This window comes from Panthera onca, chromosome B3 (genome assembly GCF_046562875.1).
Source record: "Panthera onca isolate mPanOnc1 chromosome B3, mPanOnc1 haplotype 2, whole genome shotgun sequence".
Classification (NCBI taxonomy): Eukaryota; Metazoa; Chordata; class Mammalia; order Carnivora; family Felidae; genus Panthera; species Panthera onca.
The window spans coordinates 143,740,978-143,759,911 of NC_138344.1; the positions used below are offsets into that span (position 1 = coordinate 143,740,978).

The 18,934-nt window shown below is 51.4% G+C and overlaps 1 protein-coding gene across 3 annotated transcripts in view; it reads left to right on the top strand.

The window, feature by feature from the left end:
* The window catches only part of RCOR1 (REST corepressor 1), a 128,669-nt gene extending 125,019 nt beyond the window's left edge, over positions 1-3,650 (top strand). The window contains exons 12-13 of one of the 3 annotated variants that reach the window (XM_060620818.3): positions 313-375; positions 2,439-3,650. In XM_060620818.3, coding sequence (XP_060476801.3) covers positions 313-375; positions 2,439-2,555 — 180 coding nt within the window. In that variant the 3' untranslated portion in view covers positions 2,556-3,650. Of the gene's footprint in view, positions 1-312; positions 376-2,267 lie in introns of all 3 variants that reach the window. The other 2 variants (XM_060620820.3, XM_078447822.2) reach the window with 2 other exon arrangements.
* The last annotated feature ends 15,284 nt before the right edge of the window (positions 3,651-18,934 follow it).

Sequence of the window (18,934 nt, forward strand, 5' to 3'; positions counted from 1 at the left end):
GCGGTTGGGGGCACCTGGGTGGCTCGGTGGGGTTAAGCGGCCGACTTCGGCTCAGGTCATGATCTCGCAGTTGGTGGGTTCGAGCCCCGCGTGGGGCTCTGTGCTGACGGCTCTGAGCCTGGGGCCCCGCTTCGGATTCTGTGTCTCCCTCGCTCTCTGCCCCTCCCCCACTCCCGCTGTGTCTGTCTCTCTCTCTCAGAATTAAATAAACATTTTTAAAAAAGAACAAAGGTTGGCGGCGGTTGAGGGTTTAAATTTAAAGGTTCACGGAGAGGACGTTTCTTTCCCCATCGGTGGTTTTTCTGTTTTCAGCGTGACCAGGCTCCACACCTGGATGCAGGCCTCTGCTCGGCCCCGGACTGTGGCAGTGACGAGGTGAGCCCGCCACCTTGGCGCCTCTGGCCCGCGGAGCGTGGACGCAGCTCTGCCCTCGGCCCCTCGGAGTGGTAGGAAGAACACCGGCCGCCTCTGCACTCTCGTTTCTTAGCCAGAACGTAGGACTTGGTTAGAGAACCGCTGTACGAGCCCCGCTTCCAAATCCAGTGTTCCCTCGCCGCATTTAGGGTTGCCTGACCCGCGGATGGGGCCCTCCGCGGTGTGACTCGGCCGGGGTGGAAGGGGCTCCGGGACACTTGTGCGAGTTCCTCGCCGGCCGCGAGCCTGTGTGGGACACAGGCCGTCTCAGTGGCTGAGACCCGAGGGCGGCACCCGGGAGGGGCGCACAGAGGCTCAGAAGCCTCGGTGTGTGATTTGCAGAGGTGACTCCTACCCCGCACCCCGGGCTCTCCTGCCAGGAGGTGGAGGAAGGGAGACCGGGGGAGTGCAGGCGCAGGGGGAGCGGAGGGGAGGGCCGGGCTGAGGAAGGGAGGGAGGTGGCCCACCGCCCGCACGGCTGGGCGTCTGCCGGGACGGCTGCCCGCCCGGCTGCTTGCGCTCGGCCTCCATCGCCTGGGAGGAGTGGTGAGCACGGAGGACAGGAGACGGAGGGAGTTAGCGCCGTGCGAGACCTTTCCAGAGGCCGGCCCGGACCACCGTGCGTGTCCGGAAGTGGGGAGACAGGTCATGGGTACCCGCGTGAAGGGGGCTTGACGTGGGCCCAGCTCGTCTCTCGGGCCACGTCCCGCGTGGCCCCGCTTGGGCAGGTGTACCTGACGCACCCGAGTGGGAGGCGGTGGGCGGGCAGCCCCTGGTAGCGGGGGTGGGGGTGCCGGTGTCCTCCAGAGCTCCGCCTGCGGGCCCCAGTGGCGACCAGCTGGAAACGCTCCCGTCCCTTCTCGCCCCCACTCCTGTTCCCTGGGATCACGTCCAGAGTCACAGAGCCCACGGACCCTCGTCCCAGTCTCTGCTTTCTGGTGCATTCCAGGCCAGGGCGGCACACGAAGGCGGGAAAAACTGCCCGATGCCCGCAACTGTGGCGCGGGCTCGAGCCCTTCTGTCGAAGGGAGAGACCTGGAGAGCACTGGCCGACCTACTCGGCCGGTGGCAGCACCCCTCGAACCCCGGCTTCCTGTGGCCGCCTCCGTGCCGGCTCCATCCGGAGAACGCACGGACCGGCGGCCGGCCTGCTGCTCGCAGGGGCTCGCGGTTCTGTTCCCCAAACCCCCGCGCTCTGTGCCTCCGGGTTCCGTGGACCACGGCCGCGTGCCGACTCCTGGGGGCACGGGGCGTGTGGAACATTCCTACCGGCCGACTCTCTTTCCTTCCCAGCGGAGCTCCGTCCACACTCGCTCCTCCCCGAAGGCGCTCAGCGCGGGGCATCGTCGGGCCGGCGGAGCTCACGGTGTCCCGGCGGACCCCGGGCCTGGGCGGGATGACAGGTCCTCCGGGGCAGCCTCCCGGGCACACGTTGCCCAGAGCAGGGCCACGGTTGCAGCCAGACCCCGAAGCCACGTCCGGCGACCCCCCTCCTTCAGCCTGTGCTCCCTGCACCGTGTCCCCCGCCTGGGCCCCGTTGGCACCTGTGGCCTGACCGCGCTCGCCCCGGCTCCGCTCCTGGGTCCTCCTGGGTCCGTCGGCATCCGGGACATCCCTCCCTGCTCCTTCGCCCGGGTTCTCCTCCGTGGCGTCCGCACCGCTGCGTCTCTGGTCACCGCACCGGAAGCCCCGAATTCCCCCTCGGCGTCCCCTTCCTGCCCCCAGTGGCCAGTGACTGCCCGAGCCCTTTCCAGCCACTCATCTTGACCCGGCGCCCCCTTCCGCTCCCGTCACACTCCCCGTCCCCCAAGCGCAGCAGGGCTCCGGCTCAGGACCGGCCATTTGCCTTCTAGAGAAACACGCTGCACTCACGTGCCACGTGACACTCCCGCGTCAGGGACGTTTCCGCGTGCTTTGCTCTGCCGCAGGGCCGCCCCCTTCCTCCTGGCACCCGCCCGCACCACGTTCACCTCTCTGGACCGCGACGAAACGACTGAGAGTTGTTATTCTATGCTTTGAAACAGGTAAACGGCGCTTCCGTTCCCTCCCCGGGCAGCCGCAGTTACCCGTTCCCGGCACGTCCTTCCCGGGAGATTTCCTCTCCACGCACGCGTGCAAAGAGCCTTCTTCTGTGCAAGTAACACGCCCCGCACCCTGTCGCGCACCTTGCTGTTCTGACTCGACACCACTACCTTGGTCTTTCTCCACCAGCACGGCCGCGTCCAGTTGGTTTGCACCTCCGTTGGCTTCACGGTCCCCTGCTTATGACCGATGATTTGTTTCTACTGCCCTCAGTCACTGGTCACCGACCGGCATAACCCGGTGATGTAGCCAGTGTAGCCGTGGCATGGATATCTAGGATGGGAATTTCTGGGTCAAAAGAGCTGTCTATTCTCACACTTGACCCTGATTGTCTTGTGGAGACGTAGCACCGTCCTGCACTTCTGTCCCCCTTCCTGACACTGTGGCAACCAAGCGCTCGATCTGAGGTGTTTGCTGAGCTCTTCGGGGCACTCAGGTTGTCAGAGAGTCCGGCCTGGGGCTGGGCAGGCGCTCGCGTTGGGCCCGAGGAGAAGCTTGGCTGCAGGGTCCGCTGATTCCCCCGCACAGACTCGGTTTTGTTATTTCGTGTGCGGTGGCTCATGGCACTTAATCGATTGAAAATAAATTTAGCAGCAATTAAGTCGCATATTGTGGATAATCATGTGTAGCAAGTTGTGGGTCTTAGTAATGACTGCTTAATACATTGAAGGTTGCCTTGCCCCCCAAAGTATGCGTTATTTGATTAATGCTCGTAGCAGCCTTCGGGGCGGGACTTGCCGGGTCATTCGGCCGGCTGGGAGGCGGTGGGTGGCCCTTGACACGGAATCCCTCACGGGGCCTCCACGGCTGCTGGAAAGTGGGCCGGGCTGGGGCCGACTGGGGTGCGCCTCTTCAGTTGGGTCACAGCCTCGCCCGCCCTCCCGAGCCTCCGTGCAGCCCCCAAGGCCGTCCTGCATTAGAGGCCCGAGGGCCACTGCTGGGATGTCCGTGAGCGAGGCCTGCGACCCCGGGGGAGCCACCGGGAGACCTCGGGAGTGACCCAGGGGGGCCAAAGGACTGTGCAGATGAGCCCAGCCCGTCCCACAGGATCCTGAGCTAGTGGAAGGACTGCTGTCCAAAGCCCCCGAACGTGGGAGTGGTTGGTTGCCAGCAGCAGACGCTGGGACGTGGGGAGAGCGTGGGGCCGGGGGCGTGGGGGAAGGTTCAGGCTGCCGAACGGGGCTGGGCACCGGGCTCTTGGCACCTGGGCGCTGCCTGGAGCCGTGGCGGCGGCTCTCGGAGGCAGGGTCACAGGCCCTTCCGGCAGGAAGCCGCAGGCTGCTGGATCCTGCCTTCCGGGGCGTCCCCGTCTCTAGCTCCGCGGCTGGCAGTGGGGAGTCCCCGGCGCTGGCGGCCCCTGGCGCTGTTCTTCCGGGACCCCGGAGCCAGGTGGCGGCGTGACTCCAGCCCAGAACGGACTGAGCCTATTTGCAGGGGGAAGGCGGCTGCTGGGGCTTCCTTGGCCGTTGCTCTCAACAGCCTTCTAGACTCAAGTCTGGGCCCTGCTGGTTGACTGCCTTTCTCATTAAGGAGATTCAGACTTGAAATGCTTTTCCCCTCTCCTCCTCCCCACTCTCTCCTTCTGCTCCCCTTCTCCTCGCCGTCCTGCTCCAGCCTGTTCGGCTGGAGCATCTTCCAGCTCGTGAAGCCAGATCATTCCAGGCTAGAAATGGGGGGGCTTGGATCCTGTCCCCGAATCACCGTGACCTTAGGCAAGCTTTAGTCCCTAGCATTTTCTTCCTCTCCGTGAGGACAGGGGGACATTCCCTATTTCTTTGGGTGACCTGTTGGGGAGGTGGCCACCCAGCTGCCTCCCCTGCTAACCTGGGATGGGGTGCAGGGCAGGATGAGGCCGGGGAGCGTCCCCAGTCTTTCTGGGAGTAGCCAGTAGGACTGAGGTCCCTACAGGCCTGTTCAAGCCAAGTGCCAAGGGCCAGCTTGCTCCACACGGCCCTGAGGCACCTCCGGGCCCAGCAGCAGGATGGACAGTGGAGCTCGGGCCGCCTTAGAGGCAGCCAGCCTGGATGGAGCCCGAGCCACAGTCCCTGCTCTGCTAATGATCTCGGGGGAGCCATTCAGCCACTGGGAACCTCAAGAACAGCGCCTGGGGTGCGTCTGCTTGTCAGCTAGTCCTTCCTGGTGCCCGCAGCGCAGCCCTGGGAGAGAGACTGAGGAAGACCAGAGAGATTCCTGCCCTCAAGGAGCATCCTGTCGCAGAGACACGGAAGTGGGGGGCAGCTACACGACCAGGACAACCACCGGCTTCCCGCGATGAGACGAGGTGGCTAGGCTGGGCCCGGCCAGAAGGGAACCACGGGGCTCGTCCCGGCTCAGCCCAGAGCCTGCTTGCCTGCGTGGCATCCAGGAAGGCCTCGGCAGCAGCTTTGGCTTGACTTCAGGAGACGGAGCCTGTCCTGCCAGGAGCGTGAGCCATCCGTGAGCCGGGTTCGAGTTGCTGAATGGGTCCAAGGCTTTCAGCAGTGGGGAGACAGCCCTGGACGTGAGGCATGAAGGACGTGAGGCACCCCAGCTGGTGCAGCATGACCTAGGCTGGAACGTGGACCTGCCCTTTCTTTTTTATTTTTTTTATTATTATTTTTAACGTTTATTCATTTTTGAGAGACAGATAGGGAGGGGCAGAGAGAGGGGGAGACACAGAATCCGAAGCAGGCTCCAGGCTCTAAGCTGTCAGCACAGAGCCCAACGTGGGGCTCAAACTCACGAACCACAAGATCATGACCTGAGCTGAAATCTGACGCTCAACTGACTGAGCCATGCAGGTGGCCCTGGACCTGCCCTTTCTTACGTCCCCACCTCAGAGCCAGGCTTGTGGTCCCTGAATGCTATTTCCCAGTGAAAGGAACCAGAGATCTTTGGAGAAGTGGCTGGTTTCAGATCTGGGAGGAAGAGTACAAGTTTTGTGCCGTGGCTCAAAGCAGCACCCAGAAAATAATGGGGTTGTATCTAAAGTAACTGGAAGATGGGGCGCCTGGGTGGCTCAGTCGGCTGAGCGTCCGACTTCAGCTCAGGTCATGATCTCACAGTCTGTGAGTTCGAGCCCCGCATCAGGCTCTGTGCTGACAGCTCGGAGCCTGGAGCCTGCTTCGGATTCTGTGTCTCCCTCTCTCTTTGCTCCAACCCCCCCCCCCCCCCCCGCCTTGCGATCTGTCTCTCTCTGTCTCAAAAATAAAAACGTTAAAAAAAAATTTCATGAAGTATCTGGAAGCCAACATAAAAGGCCTCTCACTGGCTTCACATGGACCAGTTTGCCATCAAAAGCATAATGACTGATTAAAACGCAGCAAATAGAAGAATCCAAAAGTTCATAACGATAATACAACACCCCGTGATCACATCTGGACACTAGAGGGTATCACGTGTATTCAACTTTCCCATCCAAACTATTTCAGGACACTCGAAATCACTGGGGACAAAAATTCCTTGCAGAAGAATCCCAGCTAATCCACACAGAAGGACATGAAAATTACTAATTTGCAGCCTATTATGAAATCAGGGACGTAATCACAGATCATCAATGGCTGCTAAAACCATCAAGCAGACGGCTTGGCAGAGAGTTGGTGACAGATCGGGCTGAACCGGAGGCTACCAATAACCTCCACGTGAAAAGCCCGCAGCTCGGAGAAGGCTGTGGGAAGCAGAGCCGGAAGCAGCAGGAATCTGTCTCCACCTAGACAGCAACTGCGCCAGCCCAACCTGCCTGATGTCATTATTTTGGAAATCTGGAGCCTACTGCCTTGCAACTTCCAGGGCAAGTCTTTGGCAATAAATTATGACGATAGGCCATCAGTTTCAGCTCACAGCATCCTAGCCGATGTCCAGCTCCGTGGCAGGCTGCCGTGTGCCGGTTCCTGGAGCTGCCTGTGGGAGCAAGAGCCCCGCCCTCCAAACACCCAGATCTGTGTTCTGACGGCGCAGGCGCAGAGGCAGGCAGGCATTATTGCCACAGGCCCCTCCCCCTCAACTGAAGCAGCCTCCAGGGGACGGACGGGGCCGTATCTTTCTTACCACCTCCCCTCCCCCCATGTACCTCGATTCCCCTTTGGGATCTAGGCATTGGAGACTAGGACATTCAAAGGCAACTGCATATAGAGGACATTAGAAAGTCACTGCACCTGCCCAGGGAAAGGTGCAGGCTCAGGAAGTGTCCACGGAAGCCTTGAGTTTGCGCCTCAGGCCGATCCTTGGCATGGGGTCGCCTACAATAGAATAAGAGAAAAACAACAGCAAGCGCAGACCTTGGGGGAGGCGGGGGGGGGGGGGGGGGGGGGGGGAGGGATCTAATCACCACAGTTATCACATGATTAGATTCAAATGTCCCGTTTCCAATAACAAAAACACAAAGCTACAAAGAAATGGTCCGTTCAAAGGGAGAAATAAGCCGACAGAAACTGTCCCCGAGGACGGCAGACCTACCAGACAAAGAGTTTAAAACAACGTCTTAGGGCACCTGGGTGGCTGAGTTGGTTAACTGTCCGACTCTTGATCTCAGCTCACATCTTGATCTCTGGGTCCTGAGTTCAAGCCCCATGTTGGACTCCACACTGGGCACGGAAGCCTACTTTAAGAAAATGAAACAACTGTCTTAAAGATGCCCAGGGTGGGGGCGGGGGTGGGCACCTGGCTGGCTCAGTGGGTGGAGTGTTTGACTCTGGATCTTTGGGTTCTGGGTTCAAGACCAACATTGCATGCAGAGATAACTTAAAATCTCTAGGGGCACCTGGGTGGCTCGTCAGTTAAGTGTCCAACTTAAGCTTAGGTCATGATCTCACAATTTGTGGGTTCGAGCCCTGCATCGGGCTCTACAATTGACAGCTTGGAGCCTGTTTGGGATTCTATCTCTCAAAATATATAAACTAAAGATAAATACTTAAAATAAAAATAAAAGATGCTGAAGGAACTAAAGGAAGATGAGGAAAACGTCAAGGAAATAATGTATTAAATGGAAATCACAATAAAGAGATAGAAAACATACAAAGAAACAAAAACAAAAAAAACCTCCAAAGCTGAAAGTACAATACTGGAAACAATTCACTGGAGGGATGGACAGCAGACTGGGCAGGCAGGAGAATCAGCAAATTTAAAGATCAGATCATTGAAATGACTGAATCCGAGATCAGGAAGAAAAAAGATCGACATAAAGTGAACAGAACCTGAGGGGCCATTCAATAAACAAACGTACAGACTGTGGGAGTCTCAGGAGGAAGAGAGGGTGGCAAGAGATTCTTTGAAGAATAAGGACCAAAAATTTCCCAAGTTTTATGAGAGATACAAATATAAACAATCAGTAAAATAGTGATATAATATATAGTAAAATAAGAAGGGACTATATTCCACCACAAAAAAATCAAATAAACACAAAAGAAGAGGCTAATGCAAGAAATGAAGGACAAAAGCCTATAAGGAACATAGAAAACAAATAACAAGTTGATGGAAGTAAGTCCTTCCTTATCAGTATTTAAATGGAAATGGATTAAACTCTCCAGTCAAAAGACAGAGATTGGCAGAATGGGTTTTAGAAAAATGACTCACTCTATGCTGTCTAGAAGAGCCTTAGCTGAGATCTAAAGATACAAACAGGTTGAAAGTGAAAAGATAAAAAAAGATGGTCTGTGAAAATAGTAACCAGAACAGAGCAGGGTGGTTCCACCAACATCAAACAAAAGAGACTTTGTTTTTATTATCTATCTATCTATAAAAGATTTTATTTTATTTTTTAAAAGTCTAGACCTTTTTTTTTTTTTTTTGAGAAAGAGAGAGAGAGAGAAGGCACAAGTGAGCGAGGGGCAGAGAGAGGGGGAGAGAGAAAAGGAGAGAATCCCACGCAGGCTCCATGCCATCCCACAGTGGGGCTTGAGCTCATGAACCATGAGATGATGACCTGAGCTGAAGTCAGATGCTTAACCAATTGAGCCATCTAGGTGCCCCAAAAGACTTTATTTTTAAGTCATCTCCACACCCAACATGGGGCCTGAACTCATGACCCTGAGATCAAGAGTTGCATGTTTCACCAACAGATCCAGCCAGGTGCCCCCAAACAGCACACTTTTAAACATTCAGTGGATCAAAGAAGATCACAAGGGAAATTGGAGCATACTCAGAGATAGATGAAAACACAATATAGCAAAACTAGGCTAAGGGGAAAGTTTATAAATGCTTGCTTAAAAAGCCAACAGATAAACATAGGGGAAGGGATGGAAAAATAAGATAAAAACAGAGAGGGAGGCAAATCATAGGAGACTCTTAAATACAGAGACAAGCTGAGGGTTGCTGGAGGGGAGGTGGGGGGTTAAATGGGTGATGAGCATTAAGGAGGGCACTTGCTGGGATGAGCACTGGGTGTCATATGTAAGACAGGAATCACTGAAGCCAAGACTGCACTGTATGTTAACTAACATGAATTTAAATTAGAAAAAACAAAACAAAAAAACTCTAACGTTATGACTTAAGGAACTGGCTAGAAAGAAAACAAACTAAACTCAAAGCCAGCAGAAAGAAGGAAATAATAAAGACTAGAGCAGAGGTAAATTAAATACAAGATAGAAAAATAAGAGAGAAAATCAATGAAACCAAAAGTTGGGCCTTTGAAAAGATCAACAAAATGGACAAACTTTTTGCTGGATTAAGGAGAAGACTCAACTTCCTAAAATCAGAAACGAAAGTATGGGCATTACTGCTGATTCTACAAAAATAAGGATTATAAGAGAGTAGTATGAAGAACTACATGCCAATAAATGGGATAACCTAAATAAAAATGGACAAATTTCTATAAACACAAAACCTACCAAGACTAAGTCATGAAAAAATAGAAAATCCAAATAGAGCTCTACAGAGTAAGGACAGTAATGAGAAAAATCTCCTAACAAAGAAAAGCCCTGGACCTAATGGCTTCACCAGTGACTTCTACATTTAAAGAATTAACACCAATACTTCCGAAACCTTTCCCAAAAAATTGAGGGAACACTCCCTAACTCATTTTATGAGACCAGCATTGTCCTAATACCAAAGCTAGAGAAAGACACGACAAGAAAAGCTACCTGCAGACCAATATCTCTTATGAACACTGATGCAAAAATCCTCAACAAAATATTAGCAAACTGAACTCAGCAGCATATTAAAAGGATTATACACCATGACCAGTGGGGATTTATGCCCGGAATGCAAGGATGGTTCAACATTGGAAAATTGATCGTGTAATTCATCACATTAACAGAACGAAAGGACAAAAACATACGATCATCTTAATGCCGAGAAAACATTTGACAAAATTCAACACCTTTTCATGGTAAAAAACGCTCAACAAACTAGTAATAGAAGGAATCTAAATCAATATAATAAGTGCCATATATGAAAATCCCACAGGGAACATCATACTCAGTGGTGAAAGGTTGAAAGTGTTTCCTGTAAGAGCAGGAAGAAGGCAAATATGCAAGCTTTCACCACTTCCATTCAACACAAAACTGGAAGACCTAGCCAGAGCAATAAGGCAAGAAAAGGAAATAACAGTAATCCAAATTGGAAAAGAAGAAGTAAAATCATCGTTGTTCATGGATGATACAATCTTACATGTAGAGAGTCCTAAAGATTCCACAAGGATACCATTAGCACTAATAAATCAGTGAAGTAGCAGGATACAAAGTCAACACACGGAAATCAGTTGCATTTTTCTACACAAACAACGAACAGTCTGAAATGAAATTAAGAAAACAATTTGCAGTGGCATCAAAAAGAATAAAATACTGAAGAATAAACTTAATCAGGGGCGCCTGAGTGGCTCAGTTGGTCAAGTGTCTGACTTCAGCTCAGGTCATGATCTCATGGTTCGTGAGTTTGAGCCCCATGTTGGGCTCTGTGCAGACAGCTCAGAGCCTGGAGCCTGCTTCGGATTCTGTGTCTCCCTCTCTCTGCCCCTTCACTGGCTTCCTCTCCCTCTCCCTCTCCCTCTCCCTCTCCCTCTCCCTCTCCCTCTCTCTGTCTCTCTCAAAAATAAATAAACATTAAAAAATTAAAAAAAAAAAGAATAAATGTAACCAAAGAGAGAATAGACTTGTACACTAAAAGCTACCAAACATTACTGCAAGAAACTAAGGAAGACAGATAAATGCAAAGATATCCCATGTTCATGGGTTGGAAGGCATAATATTGTTAAGATGTCAATACTCAGCCAGACGCAGTAGGGGCTGTGTGTGGGAGCGGATAGGCTCTTCTGTCCACAAGGAGAAGATGCGGGTAGAAAGCTGTCCTGCCTCATGGACCTGCTCAGCTGTCTGAGGGCTGTCCCAGCTCTGCTGCCCTTGCAACTCCACCTCCTAGAGGTCGGTCCCTGGACACCAGAACTCTAGGACTTAATATATTTAATGGTTTTTTTCCTTCACTAAGCCAGGTTTCTTAACAGTGGCGCTACTGGCATTTAAAAAATTTGACAAATGTAGGGGCGCCTGGGTGGCTCAGTCAGTTAAGCGGCTGACTTCGGCTCAGGTCATGATCTCGCGGTCCGTGAGTTCGAGCCCCGCGTCGGGCTCTGTGCTGACAGCTCAGAGCCTGGAGCCTGTTTCGGATTCTGTGTCTCCCTTTCTCTCTGACCCTCCCCCGTTCATGCTCTGTCTCTCTCTGTCTCCAAAATAAATAAACGTTAAAAAAAAATATTAAAAAAAAAAAAAAATTTGACAAATGTATATATTGTGAAACAATCACAACCGTAAAGATAACACATCCCTCACTTCACGAGATCTACCCACTGAACAAATTTCAGTTGTACAACACAGCATTCTTAACTATAGTCACCAGGCTGTACGTGAGACCCCCAGAAACATATTAACCTTATAACGGAGACTCTGTACCCTTTGACCAACGCCTCCCCCCTCCCCACCCATTAGACTCAACGCGTCACCCTAGACCTGCCCGTGTGCCCTGCTTTCTGGCCCTTGTTCCCTTGCATTGCCTTGTCCTGCGCTCGTGGATTCCGGTGTGCTACAGTAGCTGCTTCTGGACTTCTGCTGCTCCAGACTCTGTCCCCTTCCCTTCAGCCTGGGGGCTGCGCTGTAGCTGCTGAAGCACAGGACACAGCAGGATCTTCTCAGCAGCCACGACTGTGCAGCCTGCAGCCACGACAGGTGTCGGTGGCCACCATGCGCTCCAGCCAATGCATCTGAAGATGCGTCACGAGACTGAGCAGATCCGTTTGTCTTGACGCTGCGGCTGAGCTGCCAAGCAAGTTTTGCCCCTGGCTCTATTTTCCTGAGAAGCTGGCCGCCCACATCCTCTGACTCGCTCCTCCAGCGAGCCCGCCACAGGCCCGAGTTAGGGGTGTGCATCTGTCAGGACTCAGCTTTGCTGGGGACGGAAACAAACGGGCCAATGAGAGCATAAAGGGGACTCGTTAAAAGGGTATTGGGCCTCTCAAAATAAAATAGAATTATCGTACAACCCAGCAATCCCACTGCTGTGTGTGTATATACACAAAAGAAACGAAAACAGGATCTTGAAGAGATACTTGTACACCCGTGTTTATAGCAGCCCCATTATCCACAGCAGCCAAAGGTGGAAACAACCCAAATGTCCATCAACAGATGAACGTATAAACAAAATGTGGTCTATCCGTCCAGTGAAGATTATTCAGCCTCAAGAGGAAGGGAATCTGGGGCGCCCGGCTGGCTCCATTGGAAAAGCATGTGACTCTTGATCTTGGGGCCATGAGTTCAAGCCCCGTGTTGGGCGTAGCGATTCCTTAAATAAAGAAAACTTAAAAACAAAGGGTGGGGGGGGGAGGGGTGGGAATCTGACATAAACTGCTGAGGACTGTCCTAGTCCATTCAGGCTGCTATAACAAAATACCACAGCTGAGTAGCTTATAAACAACAGGAATTTATTTCTCATGGTTCTGGAGGCTGGAAGTCCAAGATCAAGGCATCAGCAGATTTGGTGTCTGGGGAAGCTCTGCTTCTGATTGCTACATGGCTGTCTTTTCACTGTGTCCCCATATGGTGGGAGAGGCAAGGGGGCCCTCTGGGGTGTCTTTTATGAGTGCTGATTTCATTTACAAGGTCTGCGCCTTCATAAACTCATCACCTCCCAAAGGCCCCACCTCCGATACCATCACACTGGGTGCTGAGTTTCAAACTAAGAATTTGGGGAGACATCAACGCTCAGTCTACAGCAAAGACATCATGCTAAGTGAAATAATGTAGTCACAGAAAGACAAATACTATATGATTCCACTTACATGAGGTCCCTAGAGTAGTCACAGTCACAGAGACAGAAAGGATGGCAGCTGTCTGGGAGTGGGGGTGGGGGGAGGGATGAGGGGATGGGGAGTTCCTGTCTCACGGATACAATATTTCAGTTCTGCAAGATGAAATGAGTCCTGGAGATTGTTGGTGGTGATGTGGTGCAAATAATGGGAATGTACCTCTGAGCTGGACACTTAAAAATCACTCAGATGATAGATTTTATGTTATGTGCCTTTTAAAAAAAGCCATCGGGGATTGATGACGTCCAGTAAGTCGTGGTGGAGCGAAGTGGACGTGCCATCCCATCTGCTTCTAACAATGATACAATTGGAGCAAAATCCTGAGAAACACATGCCAGCTATTTAGAAGATCTGCCAACACCCAAAAGCAGAGAGAAACTGGAGGTGTAGTCTTCCCAAGAAATTGCAGCCAAAGAGACAAGAATTGAGGTTTTACATTTCTCTTTCCCCGAGGACGTAGCCCAGTGCCGATTGCCGGAGTAGAGGAAGACAGCAGTGGACCACCACGTGCCTGTCACCTTGAAGTAGCCGAGAACAGAGCTCGGAGCTAGAAGAAAACCTCCGGGGCCCTCTGGAAGTGACAACCACAGGCGGATGACCCCAAGTCTGAGTATAGACTGTGCTCACATCCCTGGCACGACCACGAGTCTATGCACGTGCTACTCACACCAGCACCATCAGCGGGAAAAACAGAGAGGAATCTCGAAAGGCAGCTAGATGAGATTTGGGAGTTTACTGCTTTTTAACTGTGTGCATTCCCCAAATAGGTGTAGCTTGGGAGATAGAAAGCTGAAGCTTTACTGCCTCCAGGAACCAGTGGACATAACCTGATGCTGGCAGAGAAGTTGTGAATTTAGGAGGGAATCCTCAGAAGCAAGGGAGCCGTAGGGGTAACGAGCTCCTAAGGACATACTTTGCTGAGATCCTTGCTACTCAGGCACAGGGGGGTCCCCCAGGGCGCAGGGTAGCAAAGTCTGGAGCTAACAGCTCAAGACAATGAGCAGAGATATTGGATGCTTATAGTTTGAATATAGGCACGTTAACTGCCCTCTTGAACAATAACAGTAACACGATCGTGATAAGAACACAATAGAATCCAGAGTCACTACAATGTATTATCCCAAATGTCCAATTTTCAGGGTGTCTGGGTGGCTCAGTCAGTTGAGCGTCTGACACTTGATTTCAGCTCAGGTCATGATCTCAAGTTCATGAGATCAAGCCCCGAGTAGGGCTCTGCACTGACAGTGCGGAGCCTGCTTGGGATTCTCTCTCTCTTTCTCTCTTTCTGCCCCTCCCCCGCTCACAGGCGCTCATCACTCTCTCTCTAAAGAATAAACATTTAAAAAACAAAAAAATGGTGACGCCCGACTCAATGGGTTGGGCGTCCAGCTTTTGATTTTGGCTCAGGTCATGATCTCAAGGTTTATGGAGTTGAGCCCCGTGTTGGGCTCTGTGCTGGCAGCACAGAGCCTGTTTGGGATTCCTTCTCCCCCTGTCACTGCCCCTCACCCACTCATGTGCTCTCTCTCTCTCTCTCTCTCTATCTCTCTCTCTCTCTCAAAATAGATTAAAAAACTTAAAAAAAAAGAAATTATTTTTTTTTTCAATATATGAAGTTTATTGTCAAATTGGTTTCCATATAACACCCAGTGCTCATCCCAAAAGGTGCCCTCCTCAATACCTATCATCCACCCTCCCCTCCCTCCCACCCCCCATCAACCCTCAGTTTGTTCTCAGTTTTTAAGAGTCTCTTATGCTTTGGCTCTCTTCCACTCTAACCTCTTTTTTTTTTTTTTTTCCTTCCCCTCCCCCATGGGTTTCTGTTAAGTTTCTCAGGATCCACATAAGAGTGAAACCATATGGTATCTGTCTTTCTCTGTATGGCTTATTTCACTTAGCATCACACTCTCCAGTTCCATCCACGTTGCTCCGAAGGGCCATATTTCATTCTTTCTCATTGCCACGTAGTACTCCATTGTGTATAGAAACCACAATTTTTTTATCCATTCATCAGTTGATGGCTCTTTCCATAATTTAGGCTCTTTCCATAAGTTGGCTATTGTTGAGAGTGCTGCTATAAACATTGGAGTACAAGTACCCCTATGCATCAGTACTCCTGTATCCCTTGGGTAAATTCCTAGCAGTGCTATTGCTGGGTCATAGGGTAGGTCTATTTTTAACTTTCTGAGGAACCTCCACACTGCTTTCCAGAGTGGCTGCACCAATTTGCATTCCCACCAACAGTGCAAGAGGGTTCCCGTTTCTCCACATCCTCTCCAGCATCTAGTCTCCTGATTTGTTCATTTTGGCCACTCTGGCGTGAGGTGATATCTGAGTGTGGTTTTGATTTGTATTTCTCTGATGAGGAGCGACGTTGAGCATCTTTTCATGTGCCTGTTGGCCATCCGGATGTCTTCTTTAGGGAAGTGTCTATTCATGTTTTCTGCCCATTTCTTCACTGGGTTATTTGAAATTAGTTTTAAAAAATGTCCAACCTTCAACCAAAAATTAATAGACATGCAAAGAATCGGAAAGATATGATTCATGATCAGGAAAAAGACAGTCAATAGAATTGACCCCAAGTGGACTCAGATGTTGGATTTAGCAAGGAAAAAGCTCAAAACATCTATAAATATAAATATGGGTCAATCACTAAGGGGTAATTGTTTTAATGAGTGAACAAACTCAGAAGAGTTTTAAAAACTATTAAAAATGGAATTTCTAGCAGCACCTGGGTGGCTCCATCAGTTAAGCATCCAACTCTTGGTTTCGGCTCAGGTCATGATCTCACAGTTTGTGAGATCAAGCCTCGTGTCGGGCTCTGTGCTGAAAGTGTGGAGCCTGCTTGGGATTCTCTCACTCCTGCTCTCTCCCTCCCCTACTCTCTCTCTCACACACACACACATCACACACTTCCTCTCTCTCTCCCCAAATAAATAAATAAACTTAATAAAAAAGGAATTTCTAGAGCTGAACACTATGAAAACTGAAATGAAAATTTCATGGTTTTTTTTTTTTTTCCCCGATGGTCTGACTGGCAGATGAGAGATAGCAGAAGAATTGGTGAACTTCTAGACAAATAAAAATTAAACAACCCAAAAAGTGGAGAATAAAAAATTAGAAGGTAAATGAACAGAGCCTCGATGTCTGTGGGACAATGAAGCAGCCAGCATGTATCCAACCGTCTCAGAGAGGACAGGGAGAAAGGGACAGGGAACATATTTGAAGACAAAACAAAAATTACCCCAAATTTTGTGTGAACCGGCAAACAAGATCTCTAGCCAGCAGAACCTTCAAAATGAAGGCAAAGGAAGGGAATTTTCTATAAACCAACATTGAGGGAATTTATTGCAAGCAAGTCTTCACTATAAGAAATGCTGAAGGGAGGGGCACCTGGGTGGTTCAGTCGGTTGAGCTTCCGACTTCGGCTCGGGTCATGATCTCGCGGTTCGTGAGTTCGAGCCCCGCGTCGGGCTCTGTGCTGACAGCTCGGAGCCTGGAGCCTGCTTCGGATTCTGTGTCTCCCACTCTCTCTCTGCCCCTTCCCAGCTGGCACTCTGTTTCTGTCTCTCTCAAAAGTAAATAAATGTTGAAAACAAAGAAACACTAAAGGAAGGTGTTCAGGGGAAAAGGGAATAACCCCAGATGGCATCTCAGAGTAACAGGTAGGGACGGATGCCAATGGCAGTGGTAAACTTCGAGTAAGAGACTAGATGGATTGTTCCAGTTCCCACCAGAAGACAAAAGCCACTCGAATAAGTTGAACAGGGAAGTTTTTACAAAGAAATAGCAGTTGATAAGAGCTGGTTAACTCCCAAAACAGACAAAAGAGAAGTTGAAGGATTAAAGTTTCGCTACTAAGGGAATAGCAAACACAGAAAACAGCTGCCACGTCTAGTGCTCAGGAAAAATAAGAAGCCTCCCACGAGGCTGAGATTCAGAGGTCCGGGGGACACACAGCTCGGCAGGAACACCACAGGAGGAGCTGGCTGAAGCCGGTTCACCACAAATGATCCACTGGTTGGCCACGAAACTCACCAGAGAGAGAGCACCAGTGGGCCTCCTGCGAGCTGCTGGCCGTAGGTGGACAAAAAGCCCGGGGACAGGAAGAGAAACCGTGGCTTGGCCGTGGCCTGGCGGTGGCCCTCTAGAGCCCTCTATTGACAAAGCTCAGCATCGCTCTGGCAGGCCAAAGGAATATTTACAGGGTCCAGCCCCAGGTTCACACCGCAGGGCAGAGAAGGGCACATTTGGGGCTGAGAGGCCAGGCACTGATAACCGTGAGCTATGTATTTACTTCTGCTTTTTAAACATTTCTTTCAGGGGGCACCTGGGTGGCTCAGTCGGTTGGGCGGCCGACTTCAACTCAGGTCGTGGTCGTGCGGTTTGTGAGTTCCAGCCCCACGTCGGGCTTTATGCTGACAGCCCAGACCCTGGAGCCTGCTTTGGATTCTGTGTCTTCCTCTCTATCTCTGCCCTTACCCCGCTCATACTCTGTCTCTCTCTGTCTCAAAAATAAACATTAAAATAAAATTTTCTTTAAGGGGCACCTGGATGGCTCAGTTGGTTAAGTTAGCATCCAACTCCTGATTTCAGCTCAGGTCATGATCTCACGACTCATGGCGTCCAGCCCCCATCAGGCTCTGAGCTGATAGTGCCGAGCCTGCTTGCTCACTCGCTCTCTCAAAAATAAAAATAAAACTGAAAAAACTTGTAAAAATTTCTTTAAAAGACATTATTGTTTAAAGCAAAGGTAAGAGCACTGTATTGCTACGTTTATAATATCGACATGATATAGGGGACGATACCCCTAAGGGTGGGCTAGATGGAAATGTGCTGCTGCTGTGTTTTACCTGAAGTAATCCAAAACTAATTCTGTGTAGATTGGAATAAATTAAAATGCATATTTTAATCTCTAGAGCAACCTTTGGAAAAAACAATATATGCAAAGACGTGTTGCCGAAAATCCAATAGGAAAATTATAAAATACTAAAAAATGTTGTATTAACACAAAACAAGGCAGGAAAAGAGCAGGGGACCCAACCAAGAGGAGACAAAACAAACAGCAAAATGGCGAAAGAGTCCACATAGATGGAATAAACACTCCGGTTAAAAGGTAAATATTGTTGGACTGGATAAAAAAGCAAGGTCTGAGTCTCTGCTACGTGCTTACATACATAAGGCACAGGTAGGCTGCCAGGAAAAGTCTGGGAACAGCTACACCTTGCAAACGGTGAGCCCAGGAAGGCTGGAGGTTCTACCGATATCACCCAGCATCGGCTTTAAGGCGAAGCACGTTATTAGAGACCAAGGACAGGGTCCGTCTTCCTGCTCAGCCGGCCCTTTGATGGTGATGGGGCCGTGAGGACACCGTTGCCTCAGCTCGGGCCACGGACCCTGCGGGCTGCACCCACCGCTGCCACCGAGGCTGGACACCGGAGCGGGAGACACCGCCACCTCCCTCGCAGTCCCTGGCTCTTCCCGTGGCCTGCCCCTGCCTGTATTTCTGAGTCCGCGAGGACCTCACGGAAGCCCCCCCGTGTGCTGCCATTGCCCCCCAACCCCTCCCCGCAGTGGCTGTTTGTCCCGCTGGCTGATGAGATGGGTTTGGAGAATTTCAGGACTCGCCCCAAATTCTGCAGCAAGGAAGTGATGCGGGCGAGGGTATGAGCCCAGGGCTCGTGATCTGGGGGGTCTACGGACTCCCTCCCTGCTGCTGAACACCTGTCCGGACAGCTTCTCTCCAGGTAATTGAGTCCCCCAGCGCTGGAGCGGTCAGTACTGTGGGGCTCAGGAGAAAGGAGCCCCCCGCCGGCTGGGCGGGTGCAGCCCGGACGGGCGGACCCGGCTGCATCTCCAAGGCTGGTCAGGGTCGGGGTGGGCAGGTTGGAGGGGAGAGCATCACAGCCTGAACAAGGGTGGCTGCCTGGGTCCTTGCGGTCACCGTGGGGGAAAGCCTAGCTGAGACTCAGGGTCTGGGGGAGGCGCTGGCGGGCTTCACCCCACACGCTTGAGGCTGGGCGGGGGAAGCGGGCTCTGGAAGAGCCCTCCCCATTGCCCAGGCAACAGTGAACAGCACAGGGCCCTCCGTGGTTGCAGAGGGAGATGGCTGTCCCCACCCAATTCCTGGGGCTGACTCTTGGGCGGTTCCCAGGGGAGGGGAAGGGAGAG